The sequence below is a fragment of the Pituophis catenifer genome, unplaced genomic scaffold (assembly GCF_029215685.1).
Source record: "Pituophis catenifer annectens isolate HBS135680 unplaced genomic scaffold, rPitCat1.0.hap2 SCAF_8, whole genome shotgun sequence".
NCBI lineage: Eukaryota > Metazoa > Chordata > Lepidosauria > Squamata > Colubridae > Pituophis > Pituophis catenifer.
In genome coordinates this window covers 74,302,489-74,325,807 of record NW_027256888.1, presented here as the reverse complement: position 1 = coordinate 74,325,807, position 23,319 = coordinate 74,302,489, and the positions used below count along the sequence as shown (strand labels likewise).

The window sequence follows — 23,319 nt, the reverse complement described above, 5'->3', positions numbered from 1 at the left end:
TGGGTGCAGGGCCAGGTCACAAAATTAGTTTTCGGGAGGGAAGCCCGTTTCTTAGCGTTAGCACTCCCCACCCAAAGGCTACTACAGCCTCCATATGGAAGAAGCAAATAAGAATAAGGAGGCTGGAGTCCTTGGGGGGGTGGATGTTATGTTAAGCAGCAGCCAAAGGCCAGAGGTTAAACTGCATCTTATCATTAGGTTCGCTGCCTGCCGAAGACTATTTAATAAAAGAGAGCCCGGCCGGGCCATTTAAATGGAAGCGATTGATTTTCATTTAGCATTTGTCCACTACTACCAAGGCGTCGCTTGAAAAAATCCATTTCAGGGTGACCCAATGCGAGACAAGTCATATGTATCTCTATATATTTAACGGCAGGGAAGGTGCAGGGCCCGTAATTGAATTAATGCATGCTCCCTCTCCTCCTCGGGCGGGGGGTTAAATAAAAAAGCATACCTTACGTTTAAGCGGCATTAAGCCGGTGACACAAAGTGACAAGCCCGAGCACCGTCAGCATTTGAATGCTCAGAGCCGTGACGCGGTTAAATAAAAATAATATATATATAAAAAAAAGATAGGCCAGGAGATCGATGGCGCCCCATCCTTCAAGCAGGTCTGGTGCCTCGTGAACTTGGGAAGACGGGGGCCGTTGGGGGCAACCACCACGCCTGCTTGGCTCCATTCCAGTCCTCCAGGAATAAAATAGGGGGGTGGGGGTTTGCCAAGCTTTCGCTCATCCTTCCCATAAACGATTTCATTCTTTTTATTAGTCTGTCAAAACTAGAAGACTCTGGGACGAGTGCAGAGAAGAGCCACGAACGGGATTAGGGGACCAGAGGTAAAACATATGATGAACGGTTGAAGGAATTGGGTATGTCTAGTTCAGGGGTTGGCAACCTTAAACACTCAAAGAGCCATGAAGGTCCAAACCAGAAGCCTCCATTCAATTCTGGAGCCGGATCATCAGAACACCACACAAAAGTGGATGGAAGCGTGGAGTAGCTATTCCCCCCAAGTTATTTCTGAGCATATTAATCCTAATAGTATACCTCCAGGATTTAATCTACCCTGACACATATCGATGACATACAACAGAATTAGAACGACTCATGGGGTGTGTGCCGACTCCTTGTATAAATGGGGAAAGACACCTTCAGCACAATGCAATTGCGGGCCCCCCCGACAGACTATCCAACATATAATGAGGGAATGCTCTAACAGAAGGTATCCAGGAGATTTTAGGGATTTCCTCTGCGTAACAACGATAGCTACTGACTGGATCTCCAAACTCGACATTAAACTCTGAAATGTTATTTCTGTTTTCCTCTTAGGTTTTCTTACTGCTCTTTTTTAAATTGTTTTAATTGTTTTAACCTGTAAAAATGAAGCGTTTTAATATTGTGTGTGACCAGCCGTACGCTAAATAAATAAATAGATAAATAAATTCTGGAGCCGACCGGAAGTCCGGTTCCCACATCATAGTCTCCTCCTAGCGCGGCGTCCTTTTTCCTCTGCTGACCAGAACTCCAGTTCCCCCACCATAGAGTCTCCTCCTAGCGCGGCATCCTTATTCCTCTACCTGTCCTAACCAAAAGCTCTATCAATTGTGGAGCCGACCAGCAACAGGGAGCCACAGCAGAGGGATGAAAGAGCCACATGCGGCTCCAGAGCCACAGGTTGCTGACCCCTGGCCTAGTGTAATGAAAAGAAGAAGTAGGGGGAGACATGATAGAAGTCTTCCAATATTTCAGGGGTTTTGGTTTCCCCAAATGGGCAAAAAGACACTCTTTCTATAAAGCTGCTTCTAATGCACTTATAGCAGTGGTCCAATATTTCTTAAAGGGCTGCCCCAAAGAAGAGGGAGTCAAGCTATTCTTTATAGCACCTGAAGGCAGGACAAGAAGCCATGGATGGAAACTAATCGAGGAAAGAAGCAACTTAGAACTAAGGAGAAATTTCCTGACAGTTAGAACAATTGATCAGTGGAACAACTTGCCTCCAGATGTTGTGAATGCTCCAACACTGGAAGTTTTTAAGAAGAGGTTGGATAACCATTTGTCTGAATGGTGCAGGGTTTCCTGCCTGAGCAGGGGGTTGGACTAGAAGACCTCCAAGGCCCCTTCCAACTCTGCTATTCTATTCTAAAATGTAAAATATAGGAACAGAAAGAAAAAATGAGCCTAATGAGAAAACAGGGGAGGAAAAGGGGAAGAGAAAAAAAGTGTAGGGTAAAAAGAAAAAGAAAAGCATTGATTTCCGACTTCTTTTGGCACAGTAGAATGAGGTGACAACACACAACCTCAACTTTTTACTTTTACATAATGCAGGTGGTTCCCAACTTCCGACAACAATTGAGCCCAACATTTCTGTTGCTAAGCGAAACATTGGTTAAGTGAATTTTGCCCCATTTTACGACCTTTCTTGCCATAGTCATTAAGTGAATCTGTTGCTTTTAGGAAGGAACAGACAATAACCAGTTCTGTGAGTGGGTTTTTAGGCACTATTTAACAACTGCCTTAGCACCTGTGTTTTGTTGCCAACTGCAATACATCAGCTACCTCCCATTCCACTTGAGCTCCTGCCAAACAACTTTTGAAATCCCTGCAGCATCTGACCTTTAGACCTTCTCTCCAACCAGGATCTGCCTCTCTGATTCCCAGAACGTGGTGTGGGTTGTTTTTGTTTGCTTGTTTGTTTTTCCCGTGAAACTACTATAACAGCAGAAAAGTTTACTATTTCACTGGCTGGGAGGATTGACATGGCTTCAATCATTTCTCAGAGTTTTTGTTCTGCTTTGCTATCATGAATTACAGCATCTCTTGTGCTGCTGGAATTTTTTTTAACATTGGCGATCAGCTTTGGCTCCGAATCGTGGAATTGGTGTGTAACATCACTATTATTTGTTTTGGCACCGGCCCTACATTGAGCTTCATTTTGCCAGTCAATCATGTCAGTCTCCTTATCTGGCACTTTGCAACCACAGGCAACTGGGTGCAAGATAGAGATGAGATCACTTGCAAAATCTGGATTGCCCCCCCCCCCACCCCCGCACGCTTAATATACCGTATTTTTCAGAGTATAAGACACTCCGGACTATAAGACGCACCTATATTTTTTGGTGAAGAAAACAAGAAAAAGAAATCTGTCTCTGCCTCTGAGCAATTTTGCCTCATTGCAACAAACAGCAAACAGCCTGCTTTACTTTCATTTTCAGCATAGCTTGATTAGCACAAGAAAAAAAAATCTGCTCCCAGCAATTTACCTCTTTGCAGCAAGCAGCAGAGGCCCCCGCAAAACAGCTGAGAGCAAAACAGCTGAGAGTCGGGAGGCCGATCCAATCAACTTGTGCTAATTAGGCTGTGCTGAAGCTGAAAGGAGCTGTTTCTTCTTGCTGTTTGCTGCCAGGAGGTAAACTGCTGCGAGGCAGAGGCCAAAGGGTGGGGGCCAGTGGATGGGCGGGGCTACATTCGGTGTATAAGACACACCTAAATTTTCACCCCATTTATCAGGGAAAAAGGTGCGTCTTATACTCTGAAAAATACGGTAGTAGTCTTTGACTTACAACAGTTTATTTAGGGATTGCTCAAAGTTACAACGGCATTGAAAAAAGTGACTTGTGACTGTTTTTCACACTTACGACCGTTGCAGCATCCCCATGAGTCACCTCATCAAATTTCAGGGGCTTGGCAACTGTTTCATTATTTATGACGGTTGCAGAGTCCAGGGGTCTCATAATCCCCTTTTGTGATCTTCTAACAAGCAAAGTCAGTGGGGAAGGAAGATTCACTTAACAACTCTTTTACTAACTTAACAACTGCAGGGATTCACTTGGCGAGAAAGGTCGTAAAACGGGGCAAAGCTCACTTAACAAATGTGTCGCTTAGCCACAGAATCGTTGGCCACAATTACATTCATAAGTCTAGGATTTACCTATATTGTTGGAAATGTTAACTAAATACCGGGTTCGTACTACCATATGCGGTGGACTTGCCCAAAGGCAAAAAAAAATTGGATGAAAATACATACGTGGTTAGAGAAAATGATAAAGCAACATGTATACAGCCAGAAATATTTTTGTTAGGTGTTTTGCCAGAAAAATATAAGAAAGGGAAAGTATATTTAATACTATATGTTTTGAGGGCAGCGAGAATTGTATTTACACAACATTGGAAAAATGAGGAAACTTCTTCGGATGAAAATATAATCAAAAAGATATTAGATTGCATGGAAATGGATAGGTTAACATTAAAGATAAAGGATAAAGAAGACACAGAATATTTTAACTTGCGATTTGTTTTACCAATGGTTAGATAATAAAAATAGAAAAATCAGAAGTTGAAAGAATACTACTATAAACAATAAAGAATATTATTATTACTATTATTATGTACATGCAAAATGACCCAGACAATACACTGTCTATTAAATACTTATATATGTTAAAGTAAAATATATAAATAATTAAAAAAAAAAAGAAGGATTACCTATATCCAGGGGTGAGCTGCTGAGGGTTCGCAGGGATTCAGGAGAACCTCTAGCTAAGATTCTGTGCAGTTCGGAGAACCCCCAAATCCCATTCCTGGCTCGCCCTGCTCACCCACCCCACCCCTCCCAGGAGTCCGCACGAGGCAACTTTGTGATGCAGGTAAGTGCAAGGTGTGTGTGGAGGCTTGGGGAGGGCGAAAAACGGGCCTACCGGAAGTTCAGGAAGGCCGGAAATGGGCCTGTTTTTGGCCTCCAGAGCCTGGGGAGGCCATTTTCGCCCTCACGGAGGCTCAAGGAAAGCCTCCGGAGCCCGGGGAGGGCAAAAACGCCCCCCCCACCGTGGTGCAGGAGGCCAACTAAGCCATGCCCATCATGGCCACGCCCACCCAGCAACCGGGCAGAGAACCCCTTGCTAAAATTTTTGAAGCCCACCCCTCCCTATATCGTAATGAATTTTAATCTGAATGCTTTGCGCATAGATGGTGTGTGTGTGAGGCTACATAGCACACATAAATGCCAGTTTCCAAGTCCTGTCTTAATAAAAAGATTCAACCGGTGTCGACCTTCTCTAACTTCACAAGGCACAAGGCAGCACCCAATACCTGACATTTATTCCAAGGCTGCTTTCACCCCGGCGAAAGGCTGGTAGTATTTTATAAAGCAATCTGACACACGCTTAGCAGCCCATAATGGGAAAAGGCTTCTATCAGGAAGCTACTTACGTGCGTTAAAAGAACAAAGAATATAAGATGCGCTCAGCGGAGGGGGGGGCTTTATTTCACAGATCAGGTGGGCCACACAGGAAGAGCTTGATGGAGCGCACAAGTTGATCAAGAATCAGAACTGGTGAGTGAATCTGGGCTCAAAGAGGCCTTTGCAAACTGATCCAAGGGCAACGTTCCAACTTTCTTCCCACCATCGCTCGATGGTGGAGCACATGTGCTCCCACGACAACAGGATCCGGGTTTAATTGCCATCACCTCCGATTCAAAAGGTCAGATAGCAGGTGACATGAAAGACCTTTACGGGAAACCCCTGAAGGGTTTCCATCAATCAGAGGGAGCAACAGGCTGCCAAAGGGGCAAAAAGCCTATCTTCGTATAAAGCAGCTTCTAAGGCACAGTTTCCCAACCTTATAAGTAGCAGTGGTCCAATATTTCTCAAGGGGTTGCCCCAGGGGTGAAATCCAGCAGTTTCTGACAGGTTCTGGAGAACCGGTAGCGGAAATTTTGAGCAGTTCGGAGAACCGGTAGCGGAAATTTTGAGCAGTTCGGAGAACCGGTAGCGGAAATTTTGAGTAGTTCAGAGAACCGGTAGCGGAAATTTTGAGCAGTTCGGAGAACCGGTAGCGGAAATTTTGAGTAGTTCAGAGAACCGGTAGCGGAAATTTTGAGCAGTTCAGAGAACCGGCAAATACTACCTCTGGCTGGCCCCCGAGTGGGGTGGGAATGGAGATTTTGCAATATCCTTCCCCTGCCACACCCACCAAGCCACACCACGCCCACCAAGCCCCGCCCACAGAACCGGTAGTAAAAAAAAAATGGATTTCACCACTGGGCTGCCCTAAAGAAGGGAGAGTCGAGCTATTCTCCAAAGCACCCGAAGGCAGGACAAAAGGCAATGGATGGAAACTAATCAAGGAGAGAAGCCATCTAGAAATGAAGGGAAATTTCCTGCTGGTTAGAACAATTAATCACTTCCCTTCCAGAAGTTGTGAATGGTCCAACACTGGAGGGTTTTAAGAAGAGATTGGACAGTCACTGGTCTGAAATGGTATAGGGCAGTTATGGCTAAACTTTTTTGGACCATGTGCCCAAAGCATGAGCACGTGCGCCTGAACCCTCACAATGCAATATGCATGCAGCCCCCAGCATGTGCCCTGTCCCGTGCATGCGTGCGCCCCCCCCTGCATGTGCCCCGCCCCCACGCATGCGCGGCAGGGGTGATCTGGGGCGATGGCTCGCGTGCTCACAGAGAGGGTGCTGCGTGCCACCTCTGGCACGCGTGCCATAGATTCGCCATCATGGGTATAGGATCTCCTGTTGAGCAAAGGCTTAGAGTAGAACAGCGGTCACCAACTGGTGGTCCGTGGTCCGTGAGAAAATTTTGGTGGTCCACAGAAAAATTATTTGCATTTTTTTATATTGCACTAAATCAGGGGTCCTCAAACTATGGTCCCTGGGACAGATACGTGCAATGAACGCTTGTGTTGCTGCAGAGAGTCTCCCCCTTCGGGGTCTTTTTGTATGGGTCGGAGGGGGGCAGAAATTCCGACGTGGGGTCTGTTTCAGCCTCCTGGTGAGGGGCTTTGGGCAAAGGCTGGAGGGAAGCGCCACTGATGGCAAAGAGCCGGAGGGCCTCGTTCCAGTGGGACTGCATCATGGCCTGGAACTGGCTGACCATCTCAGCCCGGTGAGCCTCCAGGCGCCGGTACCTGGCCTTGCACTCCTGCAGGTCTTCCCTCTGCTTGGAAAGCCTATGCTCATAGTCCTCAGTGAGGTGCTTCTGCTGAGCCTCCTTCCCAGTCAGATCCAATATGAACTGAGCTCTTTTGCCAACTATTTCTTGTGGTGGCTGCTTAGCTCCAACAACTGCTTCCTGTTGGGGCCCTAAGGAGCCCAAGAGGACAGGTGAGGAGAAGCTGGGAGGGGAGGGGCAAGTAGAGACTGGCGAGGCGCCCCTCGATGTGAGAGACATCGAGTTGGCCAGGCCCACCCAGTCACATGACCACCTAGCCAGTCATTAGGCAGTTCCTATTAGGGATCTGCAGAATTTAAAATTATAAATTTAGTGGTCCCTGAGGTCCGAAAGGTTGGTGACTCCTGGACTAGAAGACCTCCAAGGTCCCTTCCAACTCTGATGTTCCGTTCCGTTCTGTTCCATTCCATCCGACTTTGGGGACCGGGGGGTGGGGGGGAGAAAGGGATGCTTCTGTGCACGTGGCTGGCAAACACAGGGGTGCAGTTCCATTTGCACAAGTGGTGGGCAACATGCAACCACCGCTCACACAAAGGGAACATACATGCAAACACTCGCCGCTGCTTGCACAAATGGGGATGCACGCGCACGCCCTCGCCCACCACTTCCGTGCCCAGTTCCAAAAGCCTCAAGGCCTGGTAAGGGGACACGGTCTGGGGGTTGAGGACCCCCTGTTCTAATGTACCAACCCTTGACCTGTAAGCTCTTGTCTATCTGTGGCTACCTATCTTCATACAACCCAAATTATTAAAAGCTTCACAGTTTTACAGTATCCAATTTTCCAGAAACACATCATCCTGAAGATGACGAATGAGACCGTTGAAACGTCACCAAAACACTTCCAATTTTACGCGGGAGAAAACCCAATTAACCAAAGACCTACATACAACACCCGCGAAAACCTCAGAATATATATATATATATATATATATATATATATATATATATATATATATGTATGTATGTATGTATGTATGTATGTATGTATGTATGTATGTGTATATGTATATATATGTATATATATGTATTTACGAAAATGAAAAAGCAAATTTTCAGAAGCAATACTCATCTCTTCTCGGTACAAAAAAAATAAAAATAAACGGAGGGCGGAGGTAACAATGAAGAAGATGGATTTTGCGATTAGAGAAAAATCTTAACGAGCACACACAGAGCAATTTCAAAATGTTAATAACTCAATTCCTTACTATTTCTCCCTCCCCTCCCAACTTTTAGTAACTTAATGAAACCGTACTTCATTAATATGGGCCATGAGCATGCAAAAAATTAATTGTGAAATTAATAAAATCACAAAGAGTTATAGGAGCACCATAAAAGAAGGAGAAGAAGTAAAATTGGATTAAGTACCTACTTGAAACCAACTACCTCCTTTTGGCTCACGTGCCGATGAATTTCTCTTGGCATTTCTTGAGCCAAAATGTCTCACAGGTGCTTTTTCAAAAGGTAACTGGACTATGTTTTTTTCCCTTGAAAAGGGAAGAACCAGGGGAGACATGATAAGCAGTCTTCCAATATTTGGGGGGCTGCCACAGAGAGGAAGGGGTCAAGCTATTTTCCAAGGCACCCGAAGGCCGGCAAGGAATAATGGATGAAAACTGATCAAGAAGAGATTCAACCTGGAAATAAGGAGACATTTTCTGACAGTGAGAACGATCAAGCAATGGAACAGAAGTTGCCTTCAGAAGTTGTGGGAGCTTCATCCCTGGAGGCTTTCAAGAAGAGACTGGACTGCCATCTGTCAGAAATGGTGTAGGGGCTCCTGCTTGGACGAGGGGTTGGACTAGATGACCTACAAGGTCCCTTCCAACTGTATCCAATCTGTATTAATCCAAGAAGCGAAGTCAGCACTGAAGAAGCTTCTTGGATGAGAAACGGAACATCTTCCTCAAAGAGATACATTTGATTACCGTATATTAAATCCAAAGCGTTTGAGGTCAATCAATAGCTTAGAAACAACTCCCTGAATTTACCTCAGGTTTTCCTGAATCCATCTATCATTCCACTCAATTATGATATCTAAATAGTAATTTCCCAATAAATAAAGAGGACTGCTTTTAATAACAGTCAAACAAGTTCTTTACAAGGTTATCAATAAAATAATGCATTTATCCATGTAGTTCCCCCTAAAGTCATTTGACAGAGAATATATTTACTTTACACTTAAAGAAAATGATGCTACTACGCTGTTCTTACACAGGCCTGGTTCTGGATACAAATCTGTACACCGGCACTACACAACAGCATATTTTGAAATACCAAAACTGATGTGCCTGCTCTCAAATTCAAGATGTTATGCAATCTGCGGCATTCTCTATGCCGATAGTCGAGCCAAGCTGTGTTACTAGGAGCTACAGACAGATTGAAATAAATATGGATATTTATGTAAATCATTATATTTTGCATAGTGGCCGCAGTTAGGAGATGCAGGTGCTCACCTCCATACATCCATAAACAGCGTGCTTGCTTACGTGAGGAACGGAAACAATAATGGAGAAAGGTGCACCAACTTTTTCTCTTAAAATGGCAGATTTCTATTTATAGTTATAACTACTGGTGATATGACACATTTTATGAGCGCTACATTTAGTACAGAGGACCATATGTATGTGCATATAGAGCTATAAATATTGGTCTATATCAGGGGTGAAATGCTCCCGGTTTGGACCGGATCAACCGATCCGGTAGCGATGGTGGCGGGTGGTTCGGAGAACCGGTAGCAAAAATCCCTGCCCCCCCCAGCTGAGCCGCACAATCATCAAAGGCTTTTTTTTTTAACTTTTAAAAGCATTTTTTCTACAACCTCTTCAGCCGAAAAAATGCTTTTAAAAGTAAAAAAAAAAAAAGCCTCTGATGATCGTGCAGCTCAGCTGGGATCATCAGAGCCTTTTAAAAGCATTTTTTCTACAACCTCTGAAAAGCCTCTGATGATCCCAGCTGAGTTGTCTGATGATAGAGGTTTTTTTAATCAGGCAACTCAGCTTGGGTCATCAGAGGCATTTAAAAGAAAAAAAGCCTCTGACGATCAGGCAATTCAGCTGGGATCGTCAGAGCCTTTTAAAAGCATTTTTTTACAACTTCTTCGCCGAAGAGGTTGTAGAAAAAATGGTTTTAAAAGTAAAAAAAAAAAAAAATTGGCCACGGCCACCCACTCACATTACCCCCACACACACACACACACACACCAAACCAGGCCCACAGAACCGGTAGTAACAAATTTTAGATTTCACCACTGGTCTATATGTGTACCTACCTCATATTTCCCAATATTCTTTTCTAGATCCCAATATGTCAACATAATTAATTAGAGGTTGCACATTACAAGTAGTCCTCAACTTACAGCAGTCCACTTAGTGACCGTTCGAAGTTACAACGGCACTGAAAAAAAGGGATTTACGGCCATTTTTCACACTTACAACAGTTGCAGCATCCCCCTCCGCCCCGGTCACGTGATTGAAATTCAGCCGCTTGGCAACTGACTCATATTTATGATGGTTGCAGTGTCCTAGGATCATGTGATCCTCTTTTGTGACCCCCCCCCCGACAAGCAAAATCGATGGGTAAAGCAGACTCACTTAACAACCGTGTTACTGTTCTGACCTAGGCTTCCCCAGCAGCATGAAGCCGAGTCCCAATAAACCCCTTTTATTTAATTTACAGTGAATTCCTCTCCAGCAAAGTCTTTCCCCTCCCACAGTCTTTCAGGATAGTTCACAATTAGGCTTGGAGAGTGACCAGGCCGATATCTTTCAGACTCCACACTGTAACAGACAATAATTTGACAAGAATGCAGGAACAGATTCTTCACCCAAATGAACTAATTGTCTTCTGAAAACTCCCCTCCCCTTCGCTCCTTTTTATTCCCTCTGGGAGGGGCCATTCACCGTCCACCTATGGCTTTACTCCTGAGTCGACCCTTGTTCCTTAGCTGTTCCTTTCTCCTGGCAGCTCTGCGCACGTGCAAACTGGGAACAGGATCCAGCTGTTTTTCTGCCTCACTGATGTACGACTCCAGAGCCCTCGTCAGAGCCTTCCCCTGACTCCAAGACTGGCCCATGTTCCTCCCCAACCTCCTCATTGTCCGAATCTGCTGCCTGATCTACTGGCTGCCGGCAGGCCACAACAGTTACTAACTTAGCAACTGCAATGATTCACTTAACCAATGTGGCCAAGAAAAGTCGTAAAATGAGCCCAAACTCACTTAACAAATGTCTCACTGAGCAACCTATATTTTGCGCTCAACTCTGGTCGTTAGTTGAGGACAGACTGTATTCAGGATCGTAGATTTCTTACAACTGAAAGATAGATCAGAACAGAGCTGGCATATCTCTAGAAGAGTTATTTCTAAAACACAGATGGAAACATACTTATTTTCAGAACATTTGTGAAACTCACCTGGAATTCTATGCATTAACATGCGGATGTCAGTATCTATCCCCTTTCCACAACCCCCCCCCCCCCACCAACATTAATTATTCCCATGTCCAAGTGTTATGTGCCTCGGTCTTTAATCAACAAAAATCCTCATTCAGACAGGGCTTTTAATACATTGTCAATAAATCCTGTATCTACACAAACACATCATAATTCATAAAAGAGCATCTGATGCTTCTATACAGACAGTGCATTAAGGACTTTCCTAATTAATAACCCAGATTAAAACGTCTTGGCAATCAATTAAGATTAATGACAGAGTTCGCTCTCCATTTTCCGCATGCCTGCCCTCCTTTCTCCACCCGAAAAATGCTCCAGCCCCCTTCTCAGCATCCCCATCTCAGACTGTGAAAACCCCGGGATGTGAAACTTTAATCCTGTTATCTGCTCCCTTCTTCATCTGAAAAGCTTTAGAGATTAACACAGCAGATAATATCAAATTTACAACCGGCCCTTTGGACAGCTGCCCTATTTTCTGGAGTTAATGGAAAAGGAACTAATCTGGTTAAGAGCGTAAGTCTAGTTCATAAATCTGGGTGCCCAAGACAGTTAAAGCTGTCACGTCTCCTCTGGAGGGGAGCAGTTGAATTAAACTGTCAGGTTCCTACATGCTGTTTCTGGAAGGCTAGCAAGACCTTCTGTAAACTGGACTAATGAGATACTCGGCATTAGCATAAACCACGTCGCTTCGCAATACTCCAGGTCATAATCGCCATGGTGGAATCAGGGAGTTTGCATTTTACGACGGAGCACAGTTATACATCGAAGTCATTTCTTGTCCCAAGAGCAACATTGCAATTAAATACGAGTGTTTTGTTCCCATCTGCCTTGGAGTGGGACACTCTGCTGAAACGTAAAAGTGAGAAAAAGAGAGAGAGAGAGAGAGAGAGAGAGAGAGAGAGAGAGAGAGAGAGAGAGAGAGAGAGAGAGAGAGAGAGAGAGAGAGAGAGAGAGAGAGCCACATCAAATATTGGAATAGATATCACTCTGGAGTGAGGCTGGCAAGAATACAGGTAGCAATAGCACTTAGACTTATATACCGCTTTACAGTGCTTTACAGCCCTCTCTAAGCGGTTTCCAGAGTCAGCCTCTTGCCCCCAACAATCTGGGTCCTCATTTTACCCACCTCGGAAGGACGGAAGGCTGAGTCAACCTTGAGCCTCGTGAGATTCGAACTGCCAAACTACTGGCAGCCGGTGATCAGCAGAAGTAGCCTGCAGTACTGCACTCTAACCACTGCGCCACCGCGGCTCATCCTCGAGTATTCCTCGACTGAGCCCAAAATTTCTGCCGCTAAGTGAAAAAGTTGCTAAATGAGTTTTACCACCTTTCTTGCCACGGTCGCTAAGTGAGTTGCTGCCGTTGTTAAGTTAATAACACGACTGTGAAACGAATCTGGTTTCTCCATTGACTTGGCTTGTCGGAAGGACGCAAAAGGGGATCGCGTGACGCCTGGGACACCGCAACCGTCATAAATATGAGTCAGTTGCCAAGCGTCTGAATTTGGCTCATGTGACTGTGGGGGTGCTGTAAGTGTGAAAAACAGTCATAAGTCACTTTTTCCACTGCTGTTATAACTTCGAATGGTCACTAAGCAAATAGTTCTAAGCGTACCGTATTTTTCGGAGTATAAGATGCTCCGGACTATAAGATGCACCGATCCGGTCTGAACCGGGAGCATTTCACCCCTGCCCTAGCTGCATAACCATGTTGTAAGGAAGACTGGAATGACTGGAATGTAAAAGGAGTTTGTGTTAAACAACATGAAGAACCTGTTTCTTTTATTAGCAAATGAATATTGAAGTGAACAGATAAAAGGATGAAAAACAGAAGCGCTATGCGGTTATGAAACAAAGATTTAGGGAAAGAATTAATCGATCTGAAATGAAGGGGTGATAAATATATGCATGGAACTGAAGGATTGCAGAGGACATATTAAAATATGCATCAGAAAGTATGAATTAAAGTCATCTACATTATTGTGTATGTAATATAATATAAAGTATAATATATGGGTATAGTCAAGGCTATGGTTTTCCCAGTTGCAATGTATGGCTGTGAAAGTTGGACTATAAGAAAGGCTGAGCGCCAAAGAATGGAGGCCTTTGAACTCTGGTGCTGGAGAAGACTCCTGCGAGTCCTTTAGACCAGTGGTCCCCAACCCCCGGTCCGTGGACCGGTGCCGGGCCGTGGAGTACCTGGCACCGGGCCGCGCAGCGGCCGGGGGACATAAACGCTGCAGCGCAAAGGCTCCTGGGCCGTGCGCAATGGGCCGTGCGCAAAAGCTCCTGGGCCGCGCCCCTACCCCTGTGCGCGCTCAGCGGGCCGCGGCGATAAAAAGGTTGGGGACCACTGCTTTAGACTGCAAGGCGATCCAACCAATCAGTCCTAGAGGAGATCAACCCTGACTGCTCTTTAGAATGCCAGAACCTGAAGATGAAACTCAAATATTTTAGCCACCTAATGAGAAGGAAGGACTCCCTGGAGAAGAGCCTAATGCTGGGAACGATTATAGGGCAAAAGAAGAAGGGGACAACAGAGAAGGAGGTGGCTGGATGGAGTCACTGAGGCAGTCGGCGTGAGCTTAAATGGACTCCAGAGGATGGTAGAGGACAGGAAGGCCTGGAGGAACATTGTCCATGGGGTCGGACACGACTTTGCAACTAACAACAACAACTACAACATTATTGTGGAGCGTATAAAAAAATGAATCCAAAGATGGCTTATAGTGGAATGTCCACTCCTTGAACTGGTAATGATAGGAATATTGAAAGAAGCAGGGACAGGTTTTGGAGAAAATGGTGGAGCGTTTTGAATGAACGCAAGTTCATTCAGGGAGAAAATTACTTCGTTAAGTGACAGGAATGAATGGAGGGAAACATATCCCGAAAGCATACTGTAAAAGTGACTGGGCCATTCAGAATAAAAGAGTTGGAAGGGACCTTGGAAGTCTTCTGGTCCAACCCTCTGCTCAAGCAGGAGACCCTATACCATTCCAGACAAACGATTGTCCAATCTCCTCTTAAAAACTTCCAGTATTGTAACATTCACAACTTCTGGAGGCAAGTTGTTCCACTGATGAATTGTTCTCACTGTCAGGAAATTCCTCCTTAGTTCTAAGTTGCTTCTCTCCTTGATTAGTTTCCACCCATTGCTTCTTGTCCTGCCTTCAGGTGCTTTGGAGAATAGCTTGACTCCCTCTTCTTTGTGTCAACCAACCCCTCAATTTTACAAGGATGCTACATAGCAGTTTAGTTCATTAATAAATAAATAAAAAATAAGAAAAAGTAAGATCGAGGGTGGTATTTATTTTATACCAACCTGGAGGTTGGTAGCTTTGTAATAAGAACTAATGAACTTTTGTTAGATACTAGAAAATTGGGTAGGGTAGAAAACCGACTGTAGAATAGGAATCAATTATTGAAGAGCGTGGCCTTGCACACTGTTAGATTCAGTGAACGTATTCAGCGGGTGATATCAACCTTTCCTATTTCAGCCTCCCGAAATGCAATGCTTACATGTATATGTACATAGATTAAAAATGTGGCAGTTAAGTTTTCAGCCCCAGCAAATCCCACAAAGAAGAACTAACAAAAAGAGTTGTCGTTACCCTCCATCACAAATAAAAGTGAGTAATTTAGGTGTCTGTGTGTCAATCCTGATCTCATAAATCAACGTGCACGAGCCAGCTCAGATTAGCAGCAAAAGAAAGCTCATGCTCACACTGAACTTCATGCCAAGTTTCTGTCTACGGTTGCCCCCAACCCACTCGAAAGACACCACGAGGAAGAGGCAGAAAAGAACAGCCGACGCCATCTTTTGTAACAGCATGACAAGATGTCGTTGAGACAATGCTTTAAAAAAAAAAAAAAAAAAACAACCAAGCGACTGCAGTGGTCGGAAGGTGAACAGAAAAACATCAATTAAATTCAAGGAGCTTTCTAGGAGAATTGACTCTTGTTTTATTTTATATTTTTCCCCAACAAAACAACTTCAAAAGCATCCCACCCTTTCTTCTCCTCCTCTCTTCTTCTCTCCTTGACTTGAAACAAACAGCCAGGGTCTCCGCGCTGGAGTATCACTTATAAATTATCTTCCGGGTGGTTCCAAAAACAAACTTAACTCCCGATCAAATCAACCACCCGACTCAAACAAAGCAGGCTGTGAAAAGGCAGAGCTCCTGTGGATGACCTTCAGATGTTTGAGGGAAAGGCCTTCAAAAGACTTTGTGGCTTAATGTGAGATAAGCGTGAGGAGGAGGAGGAGGAGGAGGAGGAGGAGGAGGAGGAGGAGGAGGAGGAGGAGGAGGAGGAGGAGGAGGAGGAGGAGGAGGAGGGAGACTTGGGTCCCCACTCTCCATCCTCCGTTACTCCCTGGAAATTTGGTGGCAGATGTTACCGCACTGCATTTCTCTGTAGTGGCTTTCTCTGCTTCTCTCCCCGCCATGACGGAGTCAAACTACATTAGGTTTGTTCTATTTGTGCCTCGGGCAAGTTTGGGAGCGCAGCTGTGTCCATCTCCAGTCTACCTTTCGTGATTCAGCCCCGCCTCAGGCAGCAAATGTGAGACCAAACAACCCAGTTCTTCCTCCTTAACTACATCTGCTGACAACCCAGAGGTCTCCCTGCAGGCGGATGGGGATCTAAGCCTCTGCCTGGAACAGATGTCGGGGACAACCTGCTAACTCACACCTGTACAAGTCGCTCTCACCCTCACCAAGTGCCGGCTGAAAAATTTATGACTCCGAGGGGTTCCATCATCGTGCAATTCAAAGCCTTTTTCCTGATCAATGGAAGGCAGCTCTGAAACCAAGCCGGCCTCCCCCATTAATAGCTGGCATTTGTAAGAAAAGAATGGGGGGTGGGGGAAGGAAATGAAGGAGGAGGGGAGAAAGGAATTTTCTCCTCAGATTCTTTGTGCTTCAACTTCAATGGGTTAATGGAGACCCGGAATTCTAATGGGACAAGAGCGAAAATGGATGGCACGAACTCGTTTTGGTTCGGTTGCATTTCAGCATCAAGGGGAAGAGAAGAAGGCTCCATTTCCTGATTTATAATCACACGAGGCTCTGTAGACGTGAGGAACTTATGAATGCACAAATAAATTTTCCTTCAGGGTATAAAACGTGGGTTTTTTCCCCCAGATAGAAACTATGTTTTTACAACATGGCAAATCCCCGCTCGATGATAATATTTGACTTCCTAGCTAGCCAACAGACAATTTCCTGCAACTACCTAAAAAGGCTTTCTTTTCGCTTTACCTCCACCAAATGTTTACAAGTGAAATGAGGAAGGGGTTTGGTGGGGCTGATGATTAGGGGACTGGAGGCTAAAACGTATGAAGAACGGTTGCTGGAATTGGGTATGTCTAGTTTAATGAAAAGAAGGACTAGGGGAGACATGATAGCAGTCTTCCAATAATTGAGAGGTTGCCACAAAGAAGAGGGAGTCGAGCGAGTGGCGGGTTGGTACCGGTTCCTCCCGGATCGGGCGAACCAGTAGTAGCTATGGTGGGAGGCTCCGCCCAACAACCCAGATGCTTCTACACATGTGCAGAAGCGTCACGCATGAGCGTGCACGTGCCCATGAGCAAACAGGTTTTGAAATCCGCCCCTGATTCAAGCTATTCTCCAAAGCACCCGAGGGCAGGATAACAAGCAACGGATGGAAACTAATCAAGGAGAGAATCAACTTAGAACCAAGGAGAAATTTCCTGACAGTGGGAACAATTAATCAGTGGAACAACTTGCCTCCAGAAGTTGTGGGTGCTCCAACACTGGAAGTTTGTAAGAAGAGATTGGACAACTTTTTGTCTGAAATGGTACAAGGTTCCCTGCCTGAACAATGGGGTTGGACTAGAAGACCTCCAAGGTCCCTTCCAACTTTGTTATTCTTTTTAGCTTAGATTAGCTGGCACCAGGCTTAAGGATTGAGGTTTTTTGCCCTCTGAGGAAATGTATTTCTATTCCTTCTCACCTTCTTCTTTTTGTTTGATTATTCCAATTATTATTTATTATTTGAGTTTTCTAACCATATTAAACATTGGTTGTTATTTATTTTACAGGTGACCAAAGCCCTCATTTTTCCCACAAAGGTCTTAAGAAACGAATTTTATTTAAGTTTGTTAGGCTTCTATTCAGAGGTGGGCTGCTGCTGGTTCAGACCGGTTCGGGCAAACCGGTAGTTCCGACCACTGGCTGGGCCCGCCCACCCACTCCGGCACTATCCCGTCCTATATATCTCACTCTTTGTCTCGCTCGCCCCGCCCATGCAGCCCAGCTGATTAACACTCCCTGCCCGCTTTACTCACCGAGAAGGTGTGCTGGAAGCCATGTGCATGAAATCGCCGTGTGTTTGAAGATGCGTGCGAGTGCAGAAAATGTAAGCGAGCACGCGCTGACATTTTTGGTTCTGTACTAGGCAAACAGGTTGTTAAATTATGTGAAACCCACCTCTGCTTCTATCCTGTCTTGTCCTCTTACCGGGTTAATATCTTGCAGCATATCAGTGGTAGGATTCAAAAATTTTTACTACTGGTTCTGTGAGCGTAGTTTGGTGGGCGTGGCATGGCTTGGTGGGCATGGCTTGGTGGGCATGGCAGGGGAAAGATACTGTAAAATCTCCATTCCCTCCCCACTCCAGGGGAAGGATACTGCAAAATCCCCATTTCCTCCCGATCAGCTGGGACTCAGGAGGCAGAGAATAGATGGGGGCGGGGCAAGTCAGAATTTTTGCTACTGGTTCTCCGAACTACTCAAAATTCCCGCTACCGGTTCTCCAGAACTAGTCAGAATCTGCTGAATACCACCCCTGCAGCATATGCCCAAAAATGTGTTCATTCTTATGACATGGAATCTAGGAACAATCGATCAATTGACAATATTTAAATTAGAATTAGAATTAGAAACAATTCTAAACTTTTACTAATCTGCAGATGAAGTAAAGCTCCTTTGGGTTCAGGGTGATTATTTTTTGTTTGTTTGTTTTCTTTAATTCGGGGCATTTCTTTTCTTTTTTTTCCAATTTCTTATTTTAGGGGCTCCAGAACAGTGGTGGGTTTCTCCCGGTTCGGCCCAGTTCGGCCGAGCCGGTAGCGGTGATGATATGATGTCACCGAACCAGTTCTCTTTGTTTGGGAGCTGGGCCCTCCCGCCCCCCTGCCTCTCCGTGTTATTCTTACCTTTTATTTGGCCCCACCCCCAATCTATTGCTGCCTTCCGAGTCCCAGCTGATCGGCTAGAAGGAAAAAAACTGTTTAAACTCTTGCCACGGGGCTTCAAAGGACCGCCCTACAGTGTTAAAAGGCAGTGTGGTGGTAGACCGGTGCCTCCAAAAACGAACGAGTAGACCGGTACAGCTCTGTAAGCTGTTAAAAGCCTGGTAGACCAGTACCTCTGCTAAATCCTAAATAATTGTCACATGACCATCAAGCCACGCCCACAAAATAAGCCACGCCCACAGAACCGGTAGTAAAAATTTTTAGAACCCACCCCTGCTCCAGAACTGTCGAAGTACATGTAATAAGTCACATATAGTTCAGTGGCGATTCTTTATCAGTAAGGATGAGGACATTTGGAAAGGAACTACAAAATCATACATGTTATGATACATAATCTCCAGTTATTTAAGGAGAAATCAATTGACGAAAACGCTTCTCCCCCAGAAGTGGGTTTCTCTGAATCATTTAACGGATTCATTTCAAGGATTACTTGAAAGTAATGGGTTTCAACAGAGCTTCTTTGCTGATGACACCTGGAGAAAATTGCCCGGTTAATGTGCAGTTCCACCACCTGTCCCTGAAAGCACCAGTGGCATGAATGAAAGATGTTCAAAGGATTTGAATGATATCCCAGTCTTGGCTTTAACTTGTTCAATTTCAAAAGCAGTGTTACTGAACACTGAAATCTTGATGAATTCTCCCTTAAAGAGTTTTTGAAAGCTGGGCTAACTTTCTGGCTCCTTTCATTCGGCTTTTTAACATACTTTGTGAAAATTTCTACACATCTTCCCTACTAACGCCAACATTATTGACAAATTTCATCCCTGACTGTTCGTGATACACAATCCAGGAAGTCTGTCTTATGATCCTCAAAGAAGACAACATGAAAAGTCCAAGAACAAATCTCCAATTTAAGATCTATACTAGCTTGTCCAGAACTAGGCATCCTTCAGATGTGTTTGAATGACAACTCATAATATTCCTCCTGACCAGAAATTCTAAAGGTTGTAAACTCAAAGTAACTAGAAGGCACTAGGTTGAAAAAAGTTGTCATACATTGTTTCCAGTCAGGGTGGATTTGATTTAAATCGAGTCGATTTAAATCATGATTTAAATCACTAGTAAAAAGACTTGATTTAAATCAACTCGATTTAAATCATAATTTTTAAAGAGCAACTGTCATCTCTGCTACTCCTTTGACCCGCTGTTGACTCACCGATAGTCCCAGTGTTGCAGAATATATAGCCTTGTGCTACATAACTAAGCTCCATTTCATGCTGAATAAACTAAATTATTTATGTATCTTAAATAGAAAACTATCTTACGATAGATTTTTACCCCAAAAGTTTTTTATTAAAATAAATTCAATAAAAATCAAAAAAACCTGATTTAAATCAAAAAAATCCGATTTAAATCAAAAAAATCCATTTTTTTTATTTTTTTTAAAAAAAATCATTGATTTTTATCCACCCTGGTTCCAATAGAAGAGAATATTTGTAACTCAGGGTTGAACTGTGGGGTCCTAGTACTCTCTCGAGCTTGGCTGTTTTCTTCAAGACATTTCATTACCCAACTAGGTAACACCATCAGTTCCCTTCATCAGATAATAATTCCTGATTCATACACACAAGGAGAGCATTATGAAATGGCAAACATGAGCTAGAACCCAGGGGATATTTCCTAGATTTCAAAGCACTCGCTTAGGGGTGTCCAACCATGGCAACTTTAAGCCTTGCAGACTTCAACTCCCAGAATTCCTCAGTCAGCCATGAGGAATTCTGGGAGTTGAAGTCCGCAAGTCTTAAAAGTTGCCAGGTTTGGAGACCCCTGCGCTATATGATAAAACTACCACTGATGCTTGAAGCATGGGGCAGAAGAGGAAGCTAGAATAAGAGTTTTGGATGCTGTGGGAACAAAACCAAGGTTAGTTCATAATTTACACCACAGGTGACGATATCCATTCCTTCTCTTCACCAGATAACATCTCACATCTCCTATTCCCAATCTCTTGCTTTCCAAACACACCTGGTTAATGTCATTTTCGTAATTCCTGCTAAGAGCTGTTTGCCATTGGAGTGATCGAAAAGGCCAATAGATAAGCAAGCAAGTAATAAAACATCTGGAAGTACTCAACTGAATAATGTGTGCTATGTAAAATAGTGGGGAGAAAGCTATCCTATCTAATACGGAGCTCTAGTTAGATGCTCAAATGGGGGAATGTTCCATCCAAAAAAAGAAAATAGCTTTCACATCATACAAGATATTCATGGTATAGTACCAGTACTAGAGAATAGAATAGAATAGAATAGAATAGAATAGAATAGAATAGAATAGAATAGAATAGAGTAGAGTAGAGTAGAGTAGAGTAGAGTAGAGTAGAGTAGAGTAGAGTAGAGTAGAGTAGAGTAGAATAGAATAGAATAGAATAGAATAGAATAGAATAGAATAGAGTAGAGTAGAGTAGAGTAGGGTAGGGTAGGGTAGGGTAGGGTAGGGCAGGGCAGGGCAGGGCAGGGCAGGGCAGGGCAGGGCAGGGCAGGGCAGGGCAGGGCAGGGCAGGGCAGGGCAAAACAGAACAGAACAGAACAGAACAGAACAGAACAGAACAGAACAGAACAGCTTTACTGTCCAAGTGTGATTGGACACACAAAGAATTTGTCTCCGGTGCATAAGCTCTTAGTGTACATACAAACAACTAGGTAACATAATCAGTGCACATACAAACAAACAAACATCATCTACATACAAAGAAGTATACATATAAGCAACAAGGTAATATAACCAACAGGTCCCAATAGGCGAAGGTAGTAGAAAAGATGAAAAGGAAATAATAATAATAATAATAATAATAATAATAATAATAATAATAATAATAATAATAATAATAATAATAATACAGCCATACTACATGGGGAAGAAGATCTATACCTACATACAACTCCTATACCATCAGAAATTTCTTCCCTTGCACTAAAGCAGAGGTCTTCAAACTCCAAGCTTTGCTGGCTGGGGAATTCTGGGAGTTGAAGTCCACAAGTCTTAAAGCTGCCAAGTTTGAAGACCTCTGCATTAAAGCATCTCAAGCAGTCCCAGGAAGCTAAAGAAGCTTGTTGTGCACATCCTTCAAAGCACAGAGATACATCTGTTCACCAACCTCATCTCCTTGCTGCGGTCGCATCAAAGACACTCTGTCATACTGCCGCCTTAGCAAAGCCCAAAGGGCATCAAGTCGACCCTGTAAAGAGAAGCCCAGGAAGATTTGTGATGATTTGGCAGAGGTGAGAACCGTTCCTCCAACCCATTAACCATCCCTGAATATATCTCAGGCATCCTCCTCCAACCAAATGACACTGCAGGACAACAGCCGCTCCTTAAATGGGATGCTATTAGGTATAAATTCTCTTTAATGGGAACACATTGAGCCAATGATGCATGAGTAAGTACTTCCTAACGGTGTGTTAAATGAGTTGGAAATTCCTAATTCTGGGCTCTTAAAACACACAGACGAAGATCAAACAAAGCTCTTCAAGTAATCCTAAACTCGTTTATTCAAAATACTTGACTCTACGGGGCATACTTTCAAATATCTATATGCAGGTAGCCCTCGACTTGAGGGCCACAACTGAACCCAAAATTTATGTTGCTTGAGTGAGAAATTTGTTAAGTGAGTTTTGCCCCATTTTACGACTTTTCTTGCCGTGTTTGTTAAGCGGATCATTGCCCTTGTTAAGTGAGTAACACGCTTGTTAAGCGAATCTGTTTTGCCCATTTTCTTTGCTTGTTAGAAGGTTGCAAAAGAACCTTCTAAAAGAACCGTCATAAATGTGAATCAGTTATGGAGCATACGAAATGTAAATCACATGACCATGAGATCATAAGTGTGAAAAATAGTTGTAACTTCAAATGGTCATTAAGCGAACTGTTGTAAGTCAAGGACTACCTGCATTCAGGATTTCCATCTAATATCCTTTGATCTGGATTAAAGACTGTATAATATCTCTGTTTAAGTAAAAAAAAAAATTGCGAATGAAAACGGGCAATCGTTGGATGATGCAAAGTTTCCTTGGATATAAATGGTAAGAAATCGTTTAAAAATCCAATAAAATACAAACAGGGTTATTTTTAATTACTTCTTTGTATAATTTTGTATAACATAACATTAGATTGAAGTACAAGTAGTCCTCGATTTAGGACTGGTCATTTAACAATTGTTTGAAGTTACAACAAATCTCCTTTATGGGATTTGAACCATCATGGCCTCAATCCTGTCAGCCTTTCATATAAACCCCCCCCCCCAAAAAAAAACTTAAAACTCTGGCTCTGTTCCTGAGCCTGTGGCGCTGAATATACCAAGGGTCTCATTTCCTGGCTCTACAGGTAGCCCTTCACTTACGACTATAATTGAGTCCCAAATTTTCTATTGTTAAGTGAGTTTTGCCCCATTTTACAACCTTTCTGGCCACCATTGCTATGTGAATGGCTGCAAAGTAGTAAACACAGTAACACAGTTGTTAAGTGAATCTCACTTCCCCACTAACTTTTACTTGTCAGAAAGTCAAGCCAAAAAAGTGATCGCATGACCCAGGAACTCTGCAACTGTCCTGAATGTGAGTCAGTTGCATTTTTGATCACATAACCATAGGGGGTGCTGCGACGGTCGTAAGTGTGAAAAACGGTCGTAAGTCGCCTTT

The 23,319-nt window shown here is 43.8% G+C and overlaps 1 protein-coding gene across 1 annotated transcript in view; it reads right to left on the bottom strand.

The window, feature by feature from the left end:
* ANTXR2 (ANTXR cell adhesion molecule 2) overlaps window positions 1–23,319 on the bottom strand; it is a 196,441-nt gene that overhangs the window by 69,197 nt on the left and 103,925 nt on the right. The window contains exon 16 of the mRNA XM_070948476.1: window positions 21,783–21,863. Coding sequence (XP_070804577.1) covers window positions 21,783–21,863 — 81 coding nt within the window. The remainder of the gene's footprint in view (window positions 1–21,782; window positions 21,864–23,319) is intronic.